At 41.6% G+C, this 17,269-nt stretch overlaps 3 protein-coding genes across 5 annotated transcripts; 2 read left to right on the top strand and 1 right to left on the bottom strand.

Annotated features, from left to right (window-relative positions):
* Positions 1–4,889: 4,889 nt before the first annotated feature.
* On the top strand, positions 4,890–6,671 carry LOC149045931 (uncharacterized). Its single transcript, XM_089205980.1, has one exon. It carries the CDS (start codon positions 4,890–4,892, stop codon positions 6,669–6,671), a length of 1,782 nt encoding a protein of 593 aa, XP_089062106.1.
* A 3,514-nt stretch (positions 6,672–10,185) lies between these two features.
* On the bottom strand, positions 10,186–14,481 carry LOC149045930 (uncharacterized). 3 transcript variants are annotated; one of them, XM_089206699.1, is made up of 4 exons: positions 13,025–14,481; positions 11,952–12,636; positions 11,578–11,687; positions 10,186–11,037 (listed from the first exon to the last, which is right to left on the bottom strand). In XM_089206699.1, the coding sequence occupies exons 2-4, from the start codon at positions 11,956–11,958 to the stop codon at positions 10,672–10,674; spliced, it is 483 nt and encodes a 160-aa protein (XP_089062825.1). In that variant the 5' UTR covers positions 11,959–12,636; positions 13,025–14,481; the 3' UTR covers positions 10,186–10,671. The 3 variants fall into 3 exon arrangements, with proteins under 3 accessions (XP_089062825.1, XP_089062826.1, XP_089062824.1); XM_089206700.1 differs by having other exon boundaries at positions 11,952–13,271; positions 14,062–14,481; XM_089206698.1 differs by having other exon boundaries at positions 11,952–14,481.
* Positions 14,482–14,885: 404 nt separating this feature from the next.
* Positions 14,886–15,701, top strand: LOC149045929 (uncharacterized). The gene has a single exon (XM_089205979.1). The coding sequence runs from the start codon at positions 14,886–14,888 to the stop codon at positions 15,699–15,701; it is 816 nt and encodes a 271-aa protein (XP_089062105.1).
* Positions 15,702–17,269: the final 1,568 nt, after the last annotated feature.

Genomic DNA, 17,269 nt, shown 5'->3' with positions numbered 1-17,269 from the left:
TGTTGTTCTTGCGTCGGGACTACTCTTTTGTTTGTTAACGACGGACGCCTTTCGAAGAGAAGCCTTTTATCGTTTCAAAGTTATCATGCGATTCATCAACAAGAGCTTAATACTCTTAAACATTAAAGAGAACATACAGTAAAAAACACAGCAAAATTGAGGAGGAAAATGATATTTTTTATTCTATATCATAAAATTATGCAACGTAAGCTCATTGTTATAAAAACCAGATGTTTCTAGGACTAAAATACGTGCCAGCTTAGATAATTAATTTAAGAAAAACATTTTCTCCGGCAAAGTATGGCCTCAAAATAATCAATATTTGGTCTTAAATATTAGAGACAGATGTAATATCAGCACTACTTTTTTTTTCGGAAGCTTTTTAACTAAACAGCGATAAAGACAAGAATTAATATGTCACGGATAGATTGTGAACCAGAAGTCTTCGGGATCTAGGAAAGTTTTAAGCATATGCTTCAGCTCAGTAATGTTTTACTTGCGTCGGAACTATTCTGTTGTTTATTAACGACGCCTTTTGAAGAGAAGCCTTTTGCATTCTTGTTGTATATCTCTTTTGAAGAAAGCATAAACTATAGGGTTTATTCCAGAGTTAATAACTTGTAGAGGTATTTTGTAATGATAATCGTTACATGATTGATAATCAGTTAAAAATAAACTACAACGCATCAATATTCCGTAACACGATAGAAACACACACGTTACCAATGCCACCCATTTTACCGCTGACGCTTTGTTTTGAGTTTTAGCTCTGGCGACCAGTTGACTAAGCCGCAATTTCTTAGCTAAAGTGCGATCTCTAGAGTATACAGCAAAAAACATGGATGCAAGAAAAAAGATAAGCATTACGCACAAAATGACCTCGAAAAGCAAATACAAATAGCTGCGCATAGACCCGGCATGATCGATTCCACTACGTGTAATCGACACCACAGTAAGAGTGAAAAGAAAAGGAATTCCCCAAGATGTTACAACCATTTGAATGACTCGACGGCGCTTCATAAAAGTCAAGTATTTCAAAGGTTTCACCACAGCAACATAACGTTCTAGTACTAAACTAACCAAGTTTGTTCCAGAGGCGTAAAAAGTGAAAATCCTTACAAATGTCACAATTAATCCCTCTTTTGAGTGTGGAGTGCATTCGGTTGCAAGGCTGCAGAAAAAGCGTGAAGGAAAAGCAATCATCCCGAAACCAAAATCAGCCACTGCTAAAGACACGACAAATGCGTTGGTTTTGGTGCGAAGCTGACGTTTACTGCAGACGAGGAAGATGACAAATCCATTTACAACCATCGTTAGAATGCTGAGGAACCAGCCGAGAACCCAAAACCACGTTTCCATTGAATTTCTTCTAAGTGGTTGTCTAGGACTTTTCAATTGCTTTCTTCGGTCAAGCCAAGAGTGTTTTGAAAGGTTTAAGGATGAAAAATTTGATTGTGTTTATATAGAGTTTTTAATCAACCATCTGGCCCCATCCAACCTACGTACAAGTTAATATGGCAATATATATGCTGTTTAATTAAGTCATATTCGAGACTGCAAACATCGATCACTTAACAATGTTCTTATCAGACACTTCGTGCTCGGAGTTCGACGTCTGTTCTGTCACGCGTGTCACGCGTCTAGCGTTACCACACAGTTTGTAGCAAGGTATCATGGTATTGATTTTCCATGTGATTTAGGGATTGTCATTGTATTGTCGTGCTCGCTGGTTAAAACCCTTTCTCGTTTCACCGCGAAAATTTACTTCGAATAAATCTGGTTACACTGACTGATGAAGGATTTACGTCTCTTTTGTTACGGTGAGCAAACTTATGGATCAGGGTCCAAAGGATCAGAACAGTGAAACGAGAGACCTTTCGCCAGCCGACGAAGGCGATAATCATGATAATGTCAACCTCATGGATATGGAACTCGAGCCACAATTAGAAGACGAAATTCCCAGTGCAGCTGACCTTCTGGCAGGCGCCTTTAATATTTCATTCGCTACTTACGAAGCAGACCTTGAAACCTCGAGGAAAACTACTCGGCCAGCCGAAATCAACACGCTTCCATTCGTAAACAATGTGAACCAAGATGGCGTCGAGCAAAAGGAGGATTCCAAGCGGCCGAGACGAGTTTCGAAACCCAGCGTCAAACTGATAGCCAACAGACTTCAGACAGATACGTCGAAGCTCGAAAGGTTATGGCAAGCAACTGCCCGAACGATTTCTCAGCTCCAGGGAACTCCGGACTCCGTCGAAGCTCTTCGTAAAGCAGTAGGAGATTTACGCTCGGCGTTCAACGAATATCAGCTCGTTTGGGTCTCTTTGATGGACTTCACGGCGTACGCCAGCTCGCCCGAACAACGTCAGGAACGACAAACGTTGGAGGAAATCATGAGGACTCGAAAAGAAATCGTTCAAGCAGCAATACAGGAAGGAATAGATCGCAAAAATGATCTTCTACAAGAGTTAGGGTCGGCTTGTTCTGGGTCGCGTGCTTCTAAGACGTCGATTTCATCTAGTGCGCTACGAGCCCATGCGAGAGGCGAGGCGGCCGCAGCATTGAAAAAGGCCGAAATGCAAAGGAAAATGAATGAACTTCAGTCTAAATCTGCGATGGCTCTTGAACTTCAAGAGAAGAAAAGACGAGAAGACGAACTGGCCTTTGCAAGGAGAAAACGGGAAGAGCAAGCGCGCCTGGAATCCTTACGCGTCGAACAAGAGGCAGCTGCAGCGGTGGCGCGAGCCAAGGCCATTGATAAGGAGCTCGGGTTCGGTAATGAGTATCAGCTACCAGATCTACCCGTTGAAGAACCCCGTAAGCGTGTTGAAGAATTTATCAGCAGCCAACTGGGGGAATCTAGTCCTCGTGGTCAAAAACCTAGCGCACTACGATTCACCGCCCCTGGTTTCACGGCTAACTTGATTAAGGAGGAAAAGCCGCGACGCCAAGAACTTAACACACCACGCTTTACCGTCCCTGGTTTCCCAGCTAAGTCTGTCAAGAAGGAAAAGCAAGATCCTCTAGAGGAGCTGAACCCAGGAGCATAGCCCTCAACCCCTAGCCAAACCGTAAAATTCTCCAATCCAGCTGACTGCATGGAATGTTTTATTCAGTTTATGGCTCGAAGGGAGCTGATTGCCAACAAAATCGAAAAATTTGACGATCGTCCGGAAAACTTCAATACTTGGAAGGCAGCTTTCAAGAATATGACAAATGATGTAAACATCACTGCAAGTGAGGAGTTAGCCCTAATGTTGGAGTACACCACTGGTGAGTCCAAAAGACTTGTGCAACGGCTACGCAATGCTTACGTAGAGAATCCGACTGCGGGGGTACGAGAATCCTGGAAAAAGCTGGGCGAACGTTTTGGCTCGACCGCAGTTATTACCAATGTGCATCTGAACAAACTCACAATGTTCCCTGTGTTGGCATCCAAGGACAACAAAGGTCTGCAAGAATTGGGGGACTTACTGTTAGAGTTGCGGTGTGCAAAAGAAGATGGTGGTCTTGCAGGCCTCAAAATCCTTGATGAACCCGCCTTCCTGAAACCAGTGCTCGCGAAGCTACCGGAAGAACTCCAAGGAAGGTGGCAAAGGCACGCATACCGTTTCAAATCACAGCATGGTGTTGACTACCCCCCTTTTAGGGAGTTTGCCTCTTTCATTCAAGAGATTGCACAAGAACGGAATGATCCATTCTTATCCATGGAGAGTCACTTGGAGAAATTTCCTGTCAAGCCTCTTGTCAAACCTCCAATCGAGCCTACTGATGACCCACCTTTCGGACAAGGCTTCACAGCATTTAGGACTGACATCACAGACCCTGCACTCAAGAGCTCAACTAACCGGGACCCTGCAAGATGGTGCGTCATTCACAAATTATCGCATCCGCTTAGCAAATGCCGTGCCTTCAGGGCCATGCCCCTCACTGAAAGGAAGAATTTGCTTAGCCAACACCGAATCTGCTTTCATTGCCTTGCCACAACTAATCACCTAGCAAAGGATTGTGCGACCCAAGTCAAATGCTCTGAGTGTCACAGTGATAAACATGTTACAGCATTACACGCGGGACCCCCAGCAAACCAGCAGCAGAAGAAGTAGAGCTGAAAGATGCCCACCAGTACGGTGGGGAGCCTGCAGTGACATCTAGCTGCACAAAGGTGTGTGGAAACACAATGGGAGGCAAGTCTTGTGCAAAGATATGTCTTGTGAGCATCTACGCAAACAGTCAACCTGAGAACAAAATTAAGGCATATGTGGTCATCGATGATCAAAGCAACTGTTCGCTCGCCAAGCCAAAACTGTTTGATCTCCTGAACCTGGGTGGGAAGGCAACACCTTACACGCTAAAAACGTGCTCAGGGACAAGTCAGGCCATGGGAAGACGCGCCCACAACCTTGTTATCGAATCTTTTGATGGCAAGCAGAGTCACACGCTGCCCATCCTCACTGAATGCAATGCTATTCCAGACAATAGAGAAGAAATTCCAACTCCCGCAGTGGCCAGAGCCCACCCCCATCTGGAAGCTATCGCTGAGAAGATCCCTGAGCTAGACCCAGAAGCTGAAATTCTCCTGCTTGTCGGAAGAGACGTACCGCCCCTTCACAAAATTCATGAATCGCGGAACGGACCCAGGAATGCACCATGGGCTCAACGCCTCGACCTGGGATGGGTGGTGTTAGGAAACGCCTGTATGGATGGCGCTCATAAGCCCACTGAGATCTCATCTTACAGGACACAAGTTCTCGATAATGGTCGACCCTCCTTTCTGCTACCATGCAGCAACCGGCTTTATGTTAAACATGGTTCCCTTCAAAGGGAGCTTTGAAGATGGACTGGGAGACAATGTCTTTGCATGCACTAATGATGACAACAGACCAGGAATGTCAGTGGAGGATCGGAAGTTCATTCAAATCATGAACAGTTCATTAGCCAGGAACGAATCTGGTAGCTGGGAGGCGCCCTTACCTGTCCGTGAGAAATTTAACAAGCTTCCCGACAATCGAGAAGATGCAGTCAAGCGCCTGAGGTCAACTAGACGAACACTTGACAAAAAACCGTTGATGAAACAGCACTACTTCGACTTCATGCAGAAATTGCTCGAAAAAGGTCACGCGGAACCTGCACCAAAAGCAGAATTAAGCCCTTCTAGCCCACGCTGGTATCTTCCTCACTTTGGAGTGTACCACCCCCAAAAACCAGATAAAATTCGTGTGGTTTTTGATTCTGCAGCAGAAACCAAAGGAACATCCCTGAACAAGGCCTTGCTCTCAGGACCAGACCTCACAAACAACCTACTAGGCATCCTGTTACGCTTCCGTCAGGACACTGTGGCCTTTGTGGCGGACATTGAACAAATGTTCCACTCCTTCCTAGTTCAAGAACAACACAGGGACCTGCTGCGATTTTTCTGGTACAAGAATAACGATCCAAACGAAGAGCTAACTGAGTACCGTATGAAGGTTCATGTCTTTGGAAACACCTCCTCACCAGCAGTAGCCACCTTCTGCCTTAGAAAAACAGCTGAAGTTGGAGAGCAAGAATTTGGTTCAGATGCAAAGGACTTTGTGTACAACAATTTCTATGTCGATGACGGGCTGAAGTCTGTGGCCAAACCCGCTGAGGCCATTGACCTGTTAACTCGTACAAGAGCCATGTTAGCCAGAGCAAATCTCCGTCTACATAAGATAGCATCCAGTCATCCAGAAGTGACTCATGCCTTTCCAAGAGAAGATCAAGCCTCTGACCTCTGCGACCTAGATTTCTCACTGGATACTGTGCCAATTCAGCGTGCATTAGGGGTGCTATGGGACATATCGGCAGACGCATTCACCTTCCAAGTTTCTCTGGAGAAGAGGCCATTTACAAGACGAGGTGTGCTGTCCGTCCTCAATAGTCTGTATGATCCACTGGGACTTGCAGCTCCAGTTACTGTTAGAGGGAAGCTCCTCCTTCGATCCATGATGGCCAATCTCAGCAACCTTCATCCAGAAAGCTGGGACGAACCGTTGCCGGAAGAGCAAAGGCTGGCCTGGGAAGCATGGTGCAAGGCTTTGCAAGCTCTAACGCTTCTGAGGGTCCCTCGTTGTTACACAGTAGTTTCATCTACAGGAGTAAAAAAACAGGAGCTGCATACCTTCTGCGATGCGTCCAATAACGCCATTGGAGCAGTCTCGTACCTCAGAACTGTCCAACACGATGGAAGCATCCAAGTGTCTTTCGTCTTTGGCAAGGCGAAGCTGGCCCCATCTCATGCCACAACCATCCCTCGTCTCGAGCTGTGTGCGGCCGCACTTGGCATCGAAATCACGGAGCTCATCAACCGAGAGTTGGACATAAAGCCTGATACAGTCTCCTACTACTCTGATGGCAGAGTAGTCCTTGGCTACATTACCAACGAGACGCGACGTTTTTATGTTTATGTCAGCAATCGAGTAGAGCGTATTAGAAAATCCTCATCTCCTGAACAATGGTATTATGTACCCTCCCACCGGAATCCGGCTGATCTAGCCACGCGCTCAGTAGATGCCCAGAACCTGAGTGGCAGTATGTGGCATCATGGACCTATCTTCCTTCATCACCAGGAAGCATCTGTCAACACGACTGCCAACCAAGCCTCAGAAACTGCAGAAGATGACCCGGAAGTCCGCCCAGTGTTACCATAGGCGGCCCAAGCTCACGTCTCGAGAAAAAGCCAAAGATGAATTCATGAACGCGTCACGCGTTGTGTGACTCGGTGTTAAGTTACGGGAGGAACCGTTGAAAATTTGAACACGTTATAAGGAATAGTATGGGGAACGAAATATGGTCGATTTACAACGATAAATATTTCGAAATATGAATATTTTACACGTAAAATCAATAAAAACTTACTCATGCCCTGTGTATCCGTCGTAGTTTCTGGCGATTTCTGCTGTTTTAAGCTTGCTTTACCATCACTGTTATCCATGTCAAAAGACGAAGTCAAGGCTGCACACTCCGATTTCGACCTTGGTCCACGCGGAGGTGATTTGCGCCCCGAAAATCCTCCCGATCGGCATTTTTCTCAGCCACACTTTACGATCTAAGATCGCTGCACCCTGGGACATGTCTCAATACCAAAACTTCACGCGCATTTCGCTGGAAACGAGTGTTTTCTACCTGAATTTCCAAGTTCGCTTCTTTCTGGTTATGCTTTGAACACGAAGACTGGACACGGCCGCGAAAAAGACTTGGGTACGAGGTCAATTTTCTCTCTACCGCGAGTGGTACGGTCGATTAATGTACAATACTTACCCCATCCCCACAGAGGCACCTCGCCTTAACCTATTGTGCTAATCAACCAATCAGACAGCGAGTCGAAAGTAAAACAGATAAACAACGTACAATAGCGATTTCTGCTGTTTTAAGCTTGCTTTACCATCACTGTAGCGGTGCGTTATGGCACTTTGATAGATCGGCGAATGGAACATGAACATACCCTCATCATAAACATGAATGCACGGTAGAAGCGACACCAGGATCGTACACTGTGCATGCTATACCACTGGAACATACCACAGAAACCTTTTTTCCAGCCGCTTGAAGATTGCTTATGATTTCCCTTACAACAGTAGACTTACCAGTTCCCCCTTGGCCAGTCACCAAAAAGTTATGACCCTTCCAAGCCAAGCGTACTACCTCCGCCTGTCCGTGCGATAAGCGAACGCTCATATCGACGAAATGCCAGTAACCACCAAACTACTCTACTGAATATTACAAAGAACGAGTTTTCACAGGAAGGAAAATTATGAACACTAACACAATGAACTTCATTTGACAATCTGCGAGCTAATCGAAATTTTATTGTCCTTTACAATGGATTTCCGGTGACTAAATAGACATTTACTCCAACGTAAATTAGGAGGGTAGATCATGAGTAATTCATGAGTGAGTCGAATCTTGAGGGTTTTTCCATTTTTCCAGAAGTCTAGTGACATCAACTGGCAAAACATTGTAGTTTGATAGGCCATGCATGGAAGGGTAGATGCAATCGACGTTAGGACATCATGTGGACAATGGTATTTACATTGCGGTAGGTAAGACTTCACATACAACGTTCGCTTTAATTACAGTCAATTTCAGGTGGCGAAATATTTCACCTCTCCATGAATTTCACAAGAAATCTACGTGTAGGAAAAAATAATATTCGTATCGGATTCCGACGTCAAACTTGCGAAAAGTTATGATACCTAAATATTTATCCTAGGTTCGCACTAGGAAATTTGTTCTCTATTAATATAAGCTTTTCACCCGTGATTTTATCAGTAAAGTTCCCAAAATGAAATATTAGGATTTTCATCTTGAAACTTTGCCACTCTTAACCTTCTGATTCGCTTCGCCGTTAATTTCACCGCATCTCTTCCTCTTCGATAGCATTTTCGCGAAAATAATCGAAGCTTAGATGCTCACAGAAAACCCCGCAGAATATTCAAATTTTGTACGTTGCTTATCTGTTTTACTTTGGACTCGCTGTCTGATTGGTTGATTAGCACAATAGGTTAAGGCGAGGTGCCTCTGTGGGGATGGGGCAAGTATTGTACATTAATCGACCGTACCACTCGCGGTAGAGAGAAAATTGACCTCGTACCCAAGTCTTTTTCGCGGCCGTGTCCAGTCTTCGTGTTCAAAGCATAACCAGAAAGAAGCAAACTTGGAAATTCAGGTAGAAAACACTCGTTTCCAGCGAAATGCGCGTGAAGTTTTGGTATTGAGACATGTCCCAGGGTGCAGCGATCTTAGATCGTAAAGTGTGGCTGAGAAAAATGCCGATCGGGAGGATTTTCGGGGCGCAAATCACCTCCGCGTGGACCAAGGTCGAAATCGGAGTGTGCAGCCTTGACTTCGTCTTTTGACATGGATAACAGTGATGGTAAAGCAAGCTTAAAACAGCAGAAATCGCCAGAAACTACGACGGATACACAGGGCATGAGTAAGTTTTTATTGATTTTACATGTAAAATATTCATATTTCGAAATATTTATCGTTGTAAATCGACCATATTTCGTTCCCCATACTATGCCTTATAACGTGTTCAAATTTTCAACGGTTCCTCCCGTAACTTAACACCGAGTCACACAACGCGTGACGCGTTCATGAATTCATCGTTGGCTTCTTCTCGAGACGTGAGCTTGGGCCGCCTGTGGTGTTACAAGCCCTGGTAACTCAAATTCTGCCTCACAAACCTCTCGGGACTAGCCGCTTCTCTAGGTTTTCACAGTGGACAACTCTTGTGAGGGCGATTGGCAGACTTCTCTCCTTTATCCAGTCGCATCGTCAAAAGACCCTCGAGAAGTCTGGTACCACAGAAAGTATAAAGCTGACACCACATGCTTGTCTTCTAAACAGAGCAAAGTTGTTGATCATACAGAATGTTCAGCATGAAGCTTATGAACAGGAAATCAGCAGTCTCAACAACTCTGATGGGTCGCCTAAGACAAGCCCCCTTCTCAAGCTAAGCCCAATGGTTGATAATGATGGACTCGTCAGAGTTGGTGGCCGACTAGAGAGAGCAAGTCTGAGCTATGAGGAGAGCCACCCCTTGATACTGCCGAGCTCACATAACGTCACAAGTCTTCTAATAAAGCATTATCACGAAAAAGTACAGCATCAGGGGCGACATTTCACACTCGGCCTGATCCGAAGCAGTGGCTTCTGGATTGTTGGAAGCAAGCGAGCCGTGAACAGCGCCATTAACAACTGCATTAAGTGCAAGATGCTGAGGGGTCGGCAGCAGACACAAAAGATGGCCGATCTTCCCACACATGGAGAAAAGATATATTTAGGTGTCCTTAAACATGGATTAATCCTGTCTTAAACTCAGGTTTAATAAGTTTAAGTTGATGTTTAAGTCACTTATACCTAGATTTAAGTTGGACTTAAACCTGGCTTATACTATCTTAAGGCTAAAACTTAATGCAGGTTTAAGTGCACATTAAATGTGTCCAAAACATTCCTGTATGTTTAAGTACTGTTTAATTGAAGTAAACAGAGCTCAAACATTTAATGTTGTCAAAGTACCATTTAATGCAAATTAATCTGCTCAAAATTTGTTGCTTATTTTAGTTTTGAATCAAATTTGTGAAATCAGTGAAATATTATTGTTTTGTTGTTTCATTACTAAACTGCCACCCACCAGGTCACATATCACACTAAACAATATATGTTTCAAGTTTCTTTTATTTTAAATTCACTGGTACACATTCTTAAAGCTACTGCCTATTTGTAATTAACCCTTTAACTCCCAGGAGTGATTAACAAGTAACTTCTCCCTAAAATATCTTGAACTTATCCAGCAAAGAGATAATGAGAATTCTCAAACTTATCAGGTATAGGTCTTTGTCTTGATATCACACCAGATTCTCATAACTAAGTTACAGGGAAATATGTAGCAGCTAGAGAGGATAGTTACCAATCAGATCTTGGGAGTTAAAGGGTTAAAATGTCACACATACCTAGCTTATTTATGCTTGACAGGAACAAATTTTCCCCATCATAAGTCAATAAATTTAACAATACTTGGAAGAAACTATCCCTGTGATCTAGATGACAATAATTTGTTCTAACAAAACAATTACTTCAGTTTGCCATTAAATACATGATAAATAAATGAATAAAAAGTAAAAAAAGTGTCAAGTATTTTTTCAATCACGACTCTTTGTTTATCTGCCTGACAGCCCAAAGTGGGCCAGCAGGTGCAGGCCTCTCCGACATGCCACCAACACTCCTTGGCTTAGCCATTGCCCTGGCATGGGGGGTCAAATTATTTTTGTAGGTTCTGTCTAGCCTGGCTTTTGCATTTGTCAAGCTTGTTCTTTCCCATGATAGCTTCTTGGTTACATATCTTGCCAGTTTCTTTTCTTTTTCACCAGTAATGAAATCTTCTTGCTCCTCATAATCTGATTCTTTGCTACTCATATAATCAATGTAAAGGATTTCACTATAATACTGTTTTTCTTTTGGTGTCATAGAAACTTGTAGCATCTCATAGGATGACTGACGCCTTTCCAGTTTCTAATGGAACAAAAAGCAAAAATTTAGTCATTATTTAGTTAATAACCAGACCAAATTATATCTATGAAACATATAATTTATTGTCAAATAGAAATACTTTTCTAACTCAAAATGATATCCCACAAAAGATATAAAATATGAAAATAACAATCAGCAATAAATAGAACTCCCAGAAAAAAATTCATGCTACAAAACAGTACTAAATTAAAGCAAACCCATGTTATTTGGTTAACTACCAGCAAGGTTGACTTTCCTAATTAATGTGTATTTGTACACCAGTTGTAAACATACCAGTCCTACTTACAGTGTATGACAAATTTGTGCATGGCATTGTTTCATTTTTTGTTGCTGTATATTATCCCACATTGTATTGTGGTACAATGCCATGCACAAATTTGCCACAGTATTAAACAACACTTGTTGTCAAACTGAATTGAAACGTTTGATTCAGAAGCCATGCTTCAGCCACACTATCTTGAAAATTTATTCTTGAATATAGGTTTAGCATGGCAAAAGCAAGACAACTTAGCTAGTCCTTACATTTAGCAAACGCCTGCTCCTTTTGCACTTTTCTTTATGCTCTTCATTTTTCCCTTTTCTTATCCTCTGCTCTCTTTCTTTAGTTGTTTTGAAGTACCGATAAAACTGAGCTGTTGAGTTAAAAACAATAATTATTATCGCTGCATGATATCCTAAAATTACAATACAATGACAAGTCTATGTGTATATGTAACATCAGCTTATGGATATATATTAATTAAAAGAATTAATGATGGTAATATTGTGTTTTCCCTCTTAGTTTTTAAGTTTTCTGTCCAACATATTTCAGAAAATTTGTTTGATTTTGCACAAGGTAAATGTTTCTTGTTCTAACTTGCACACAACATTAAAATTTGATTCCTGTAATGTAATACCTTCCATTTGTAAGTCAGTCCATAGGCAGCTTTCTCCTCCATGCTCTTTTTTCAGTACTTCTTTCACTTTTGTAAAAATACTCTAGTTTCTCTCTGACTGTGGACAGTAATAAAAATGAGAATGTTATTTTTGTTTTAAACAATAGCCAGAGGCAGTTATAATAATATTATTATTATTATTCAGCCAAAAAAGGAAATAATAATTCAAGTAAAGCAGTTATACAAGAGGGACAATTTTCTAATCACTGCTGGTACAGTGCAGAAGCTACATGCTTTTTACACCTTCAAACTGACATTAGGATTTCTGGTTCCTGGAGGGAAAAGATTTCTCAAAACAAAAATTTGCATGTATTAATCTATCAGCAACATAATAGTTGAAATAACAGATTCTAAAAGTTTACCACCTCCTACTCCCAATTTGAATATTTTACACTGGCCCCAGACTCTAAACACTGGCCTCAAAACAGATAACTAACAGTCCCTTAGAAGAAGCTGGTCAGAGAGATATTTATTTCTTGGTGGTAAAGTTTTAATTCTAATATCTTGCATGCCATCTCTCTTAGTGCCTTGCTATTTAAATACATCATCTTATGTATGGTAAAAAAATAACATACTCCTCATCAATGATGAAACCTTGTGTCACTTTTTTTTCTACCATCTTTTTGTAGATGAACCGAAACCGTTTCTGGAAGATAATATGGAAGAACATCATATGTCAAAAGTCAATTCAAACCACAAACTTGTTTATTTCTTTAATCAGGGTCAGCAGGGTTTTTGGGTAAACAGTACACAGTGGAATTTTAAACTGGGTAAACAGTATTTTTGCCAAATGCTTGCAAAATAGGCACAAGAATTCAGCACAAGGATGTTCCAACTTTGTGATAAGCACTAGAACCAACATCTACACATATTGTGCTTTAAGTTAACACAGAACACGCGTGATGGCGGAATGGCGGTGTCTTTGAAGACACGTTTTATGCTTCTGATACACCGCAACTGAAACTCTCAAACACAACTTAACGGTACTAAAGTTGAAAAAATTTATATCCTTAAAGTAATTAAAGAATATTTACCCTTAAGTCATTTGGAATCACAACATTTGATTCTCTGCGAGAGCTTTTAGAACGTTTGTTGCCTTTCTTCTTTGCCTGCCCTTCCAGACTCGCAAGTTGGTTCTTCAGCTTTGCATTTTCTTGCTGAAGGACTGCATTCGTATCTTCTAGTTTCTTTTGCCCTTCGAGAATCGAATCAATCCTTCTACTCATTCTTTCCATAAGAACAAGCTGTCTCTCTTGAACTGGATCGTTTGCAGCCATCATCCTATCGAGGAAGAATCCAAACACGTGCCCGCAACGAAACGAAACTCGACCGAGTGAACGAACGACAGTGAAAGATCAAATATCCCGCGATTATAGTTTTGGACATTTGATTGGCGTTCATACGGTATTTGTCATGCGCATAAGGATCTCGGCCTCACTCTGGGGAGGAGACATACCGCGTCCTCGATACAAACGCGCGCTTTTCAACGTTCAGTTAGAGATGTCTGGTGACGTTTGCAGTTCAGAGCTGTTTACTTCATGCTCAGAAACCCCGGTTTCCTTGTTCAGCAAAACCAATGCTTGGGAAGTTTTAATACCCTTTGTGTGTGGGACGCAAATAACTTTGAACCTAGAGCATCAAGCTACTTTTTGCCTGTTTATAGGATACACAGTCTTTTTGCTGGAGCTTATTTAACTCTTGACAATGTAAAACTCATGGCAGTTTGCCCTATTCCACGCCGTGCCATTATTTTACCAGCCAGTTATTAACATCAATCTACATTCACATGTCGTTGTTGTTTTTAATATATTTAACAATAAATATTATTCCCCTTAGTGGTGGTGGATATTTAATGAGCTGTGAAGTATATACCAAACCAGTGAGATAAAAGAATTATAAATTTATATCTCAGAACACTGCAAAAAAAAGTTTTTCACACTTCAGCTTAAGCTGGGAAGTGGATAGCACATGCATGTACTATCCTGAGTTTGAGTAGCCAATCAGAGCATGCAAAAAACACTGTCCACTGGTTTGGTATATACTAAAATTATATGGTTTTGAAGAAATGTACCTTATTTGCTCAGGTTAGTCAAATTCCCTGTGCAACCACCTTCCTTTAGTGAAACAGTTTCCAACACAAGAAATCAAGTCTCTTGTTCACAATCAACAAACACAGTTTCATTACCCAAAGAATTGAAAAAGCAATAAAATCAGTAGCGTGAAATATTGTGGCTTTACTAAATACATAATATTAATATTAATCTATGATTAATTCATTGAAGGTTGCTGGAGGCTGCTCTCGTATGGTTTCTGGTTCTGGTGAGAGATTATGTCAATAAAGTAGACTTGGTGTACACCAAAAGATTTGATGTGTTTTTAAGGTCCTTAAACACGGCATAAATATTATGATAAATTTAATGTTGTATTTAAGGCTCCTTTAACTAGACCTTAAATCTCCCCAATAGGTTTAACGTTAGATTCAAGGTGGTTTAAAGTAACCCTAAATCCTTCAAAGGATTTAAGTACGGTTAAAATGACTTCAACATAGCTTAAATCTCAATGTCGATTTAATTTGCATTTAAGAATGCTTAAACCTCACCTAAACAAAGGTACATTTTTAAGTCATGTTTAAGTTTAGTAAACATGGCTTAAATTTGTCTTTGGGTTTAATAGTTGTTTAATTTTACTTAAATGACACTAAAATTTGGCATTTTACCCAGTGCCATTGATCGACTTACTCCCGCACCTCCATTCAGCTACGTTGGCCTTGACGTCTTTGGACCCTGGCTAATCAGTGCTCGCCAGACAAGAGGAGGAATTGCCCACAGCAAACGTTGGGCTGTACTTTTCACCTGCCTAACCACAAGGGCTATCCATATCGAAGTAATAGAGTCTATGGACACCTCATGTTTCATCAATGCCTTGCGCAGATTCCTGGCCTTGCGAGGACCAGCAGTACAGCTTCGCTCAGACTGTGGTACCAATTTTGTGGGCGCACGAAACGAGCTCCAATCTTGCCTTAACGAGATGGATGACAAAGCCATTCAGTCCTACCTAGCAACTGAAGGCTGCAATTGGATCTTCAATGCTCCTCATGCCTCCCACGTTGGTGGAGTTTGGGAACGAATGATAGGGGTGACCAGAAGGATCTTGGACTCCATTCTTGCTGATCTTGGACCCATACGTCTGACTCATGAAGTCCTCACAACACTCATGACAGAAGTAACCGCTATAATGAACGCCAGACCCCTGGTCCCCGTGCCCTCTGATCCAGAAATGCCAGAGATTCTCACCCCAGCCACTTTGCTAACACAGAAGTCCAGAGCCTTGAAATCCATGCCTGGGAATTTCAGCAGCACAGACCTGTACAGCAAGCAGTGGAGGCAGGTCCAGTACTTGGCCAATATGTTCTGGACCCGTTGGCGAAAAGAATACCTGCCGACACTCCAGCCAAGAAGGAAGTGGCAAAACGAAACTAGGAACCTAGAAGAAGGAGATTTGGTCCTCCTTCATTGTAAAGAGTCACCTAGAAACTACTGGCCTCTTGCCCGGATAACCAAGGCTTATGCTTCCGCAGACAGTAAAGTACGCAAGGTTGACCTGGTGACAGCGAAAGACGGCTCCAGAAAGAGTTACACCAGGCCCGTCCCTGAGGTTATCCTACTTAGGAGGGAGAAAGATTTCGAGAAGATGAAAACCCCACTTGGATGAACGGTCTAAGTTTTACGAGAGAAAAGTGAACTTTCACAGCTTTGTGCTGGAAATTAGGACATCACTGGACATTTTAATCTAGGACGTTACTGTTTTGTTTAGATATTGTAGTGGTATTTTCTTATACCAGACGGGGAGTGTTCTGTCACGCGTGTCACGCGTCTAGCGTTACCACACAGTTTGTAGCAAGGTATCATGGTATTGATTTTCCATGTGATTTAGGGATTGTCATTGTATTGTCGTGCTCACTGGTGAAAACCCTTTCTCGTTTCACCGCGAAAATTTACTTCGAATAAATCTGGTTACACTGACTGATGAAGGATTTACGTCTCTTTTGTTACGGTGAGCAAACTTATGGATCAGGGTCCAAAGGATCAGAACAACGTCTGTTTATTGGTTTTCAAGAAGAGTAAACCAATTGCAATCAGAAATTGAAAACAAACGCGGAACTTCTTTTGACTTCGTCTTCTAATGTCTTTTAATTCAAAGAAAATTACGGCAGTCCTTTTTTTAGACTATCAGCAAAGCACGATCGTGCAAATGAGATGCAAATTAACGAAACTTAAAAAATTTCCAAATGAAAACGGGGAAATTAAAAGTATGTATATCATTGAATCTTATATCGGTACTGACTATTTAAGGTGATGATCAATTCCCCGCTAAATTAAACACAGCTCATGGGGAAGTTGCACGTATGTAAATCGACTGTCGTTAACGAAAAGTCAGGCAATTCAGCACTTTTTTCCAGCATTTATCGTTTAAAAGTTATCGTGTAATTCATCAACAAGAGCTTAAAACTCTAAAACATTGAAGAGAACATACAATAACAAACACAGCAAAATTACGAAGAAAAATGTAATTTGTTTTACTCTATATCATTAAAATGTACAACGCAAGCTCCTAATTATAAGAACCAGATGTTTCTAAGACTAAAATACATGCCAGCTTAAATGAGTAATTCAAGAAAAACATTTTCTCCAGTAAAGTACGGCCTCAAAATAATCAATATGTGGTCTTATCAACACTACTTCTCTAAAACAGGTGACTTATCTCTGTTTCATTGGAAGCTTTTTAACTGAACAGCAGTTTAGATAAGAATTCATATGCCACGAATAGATTCTGAACCGGAAGTCCTCGGGATCTAGGAAAGTTTTAAGTATATGCATCAGCTAATGTTTTTCTTGCGTCGGAATTACTCTGTTGTTAAATAACGACGCCTTTTGAAGAGAAGCCTTCCGCAATCTTGCTTTATATCTCTTTTGAAGAAAGCGTGCAGTTTCTTGTAAAGGGGCACTTGAAAAATTTTCAAAGACCACAAATTGCACTCGTAATTTGCTACAGGCTTGTGAAATATTTGGTCTTTGATAAAATTACTCGATTTTTTGTCGTTTTTTGTTGTTTTTGTTGTTTTTTTTGAAATTGTGTTAGTACTACTTTGTGCTGTTACCTACAGGTTGTTCCGTGTCATTTGAGGCTAAGAAACTAAGCTCAAAAGAGATAGCACTGCCGTGTAGATAATGTCTATGTAAACCTATGGAGACGACCTTAACAAAACACCTAGTTTCAAA

This window comes from Pocillopora damicornis, chromosome 5, assembly GCF_964200805.1.
Source record: "Pocillopora damicornis chromosome 5, jaPocDami1.2, whole genome shotgun sequence".
Taxonomy (NCBI): Eukaryota; Metazoa; Cnidaria; class Anthozoa; order Scleractinia; family Pocilloporidae; genus Pocillopora; species Pocillopora damicornis.
This window is presented reverse-complemented; position numbering and strand designations above follow the sequence as displayed.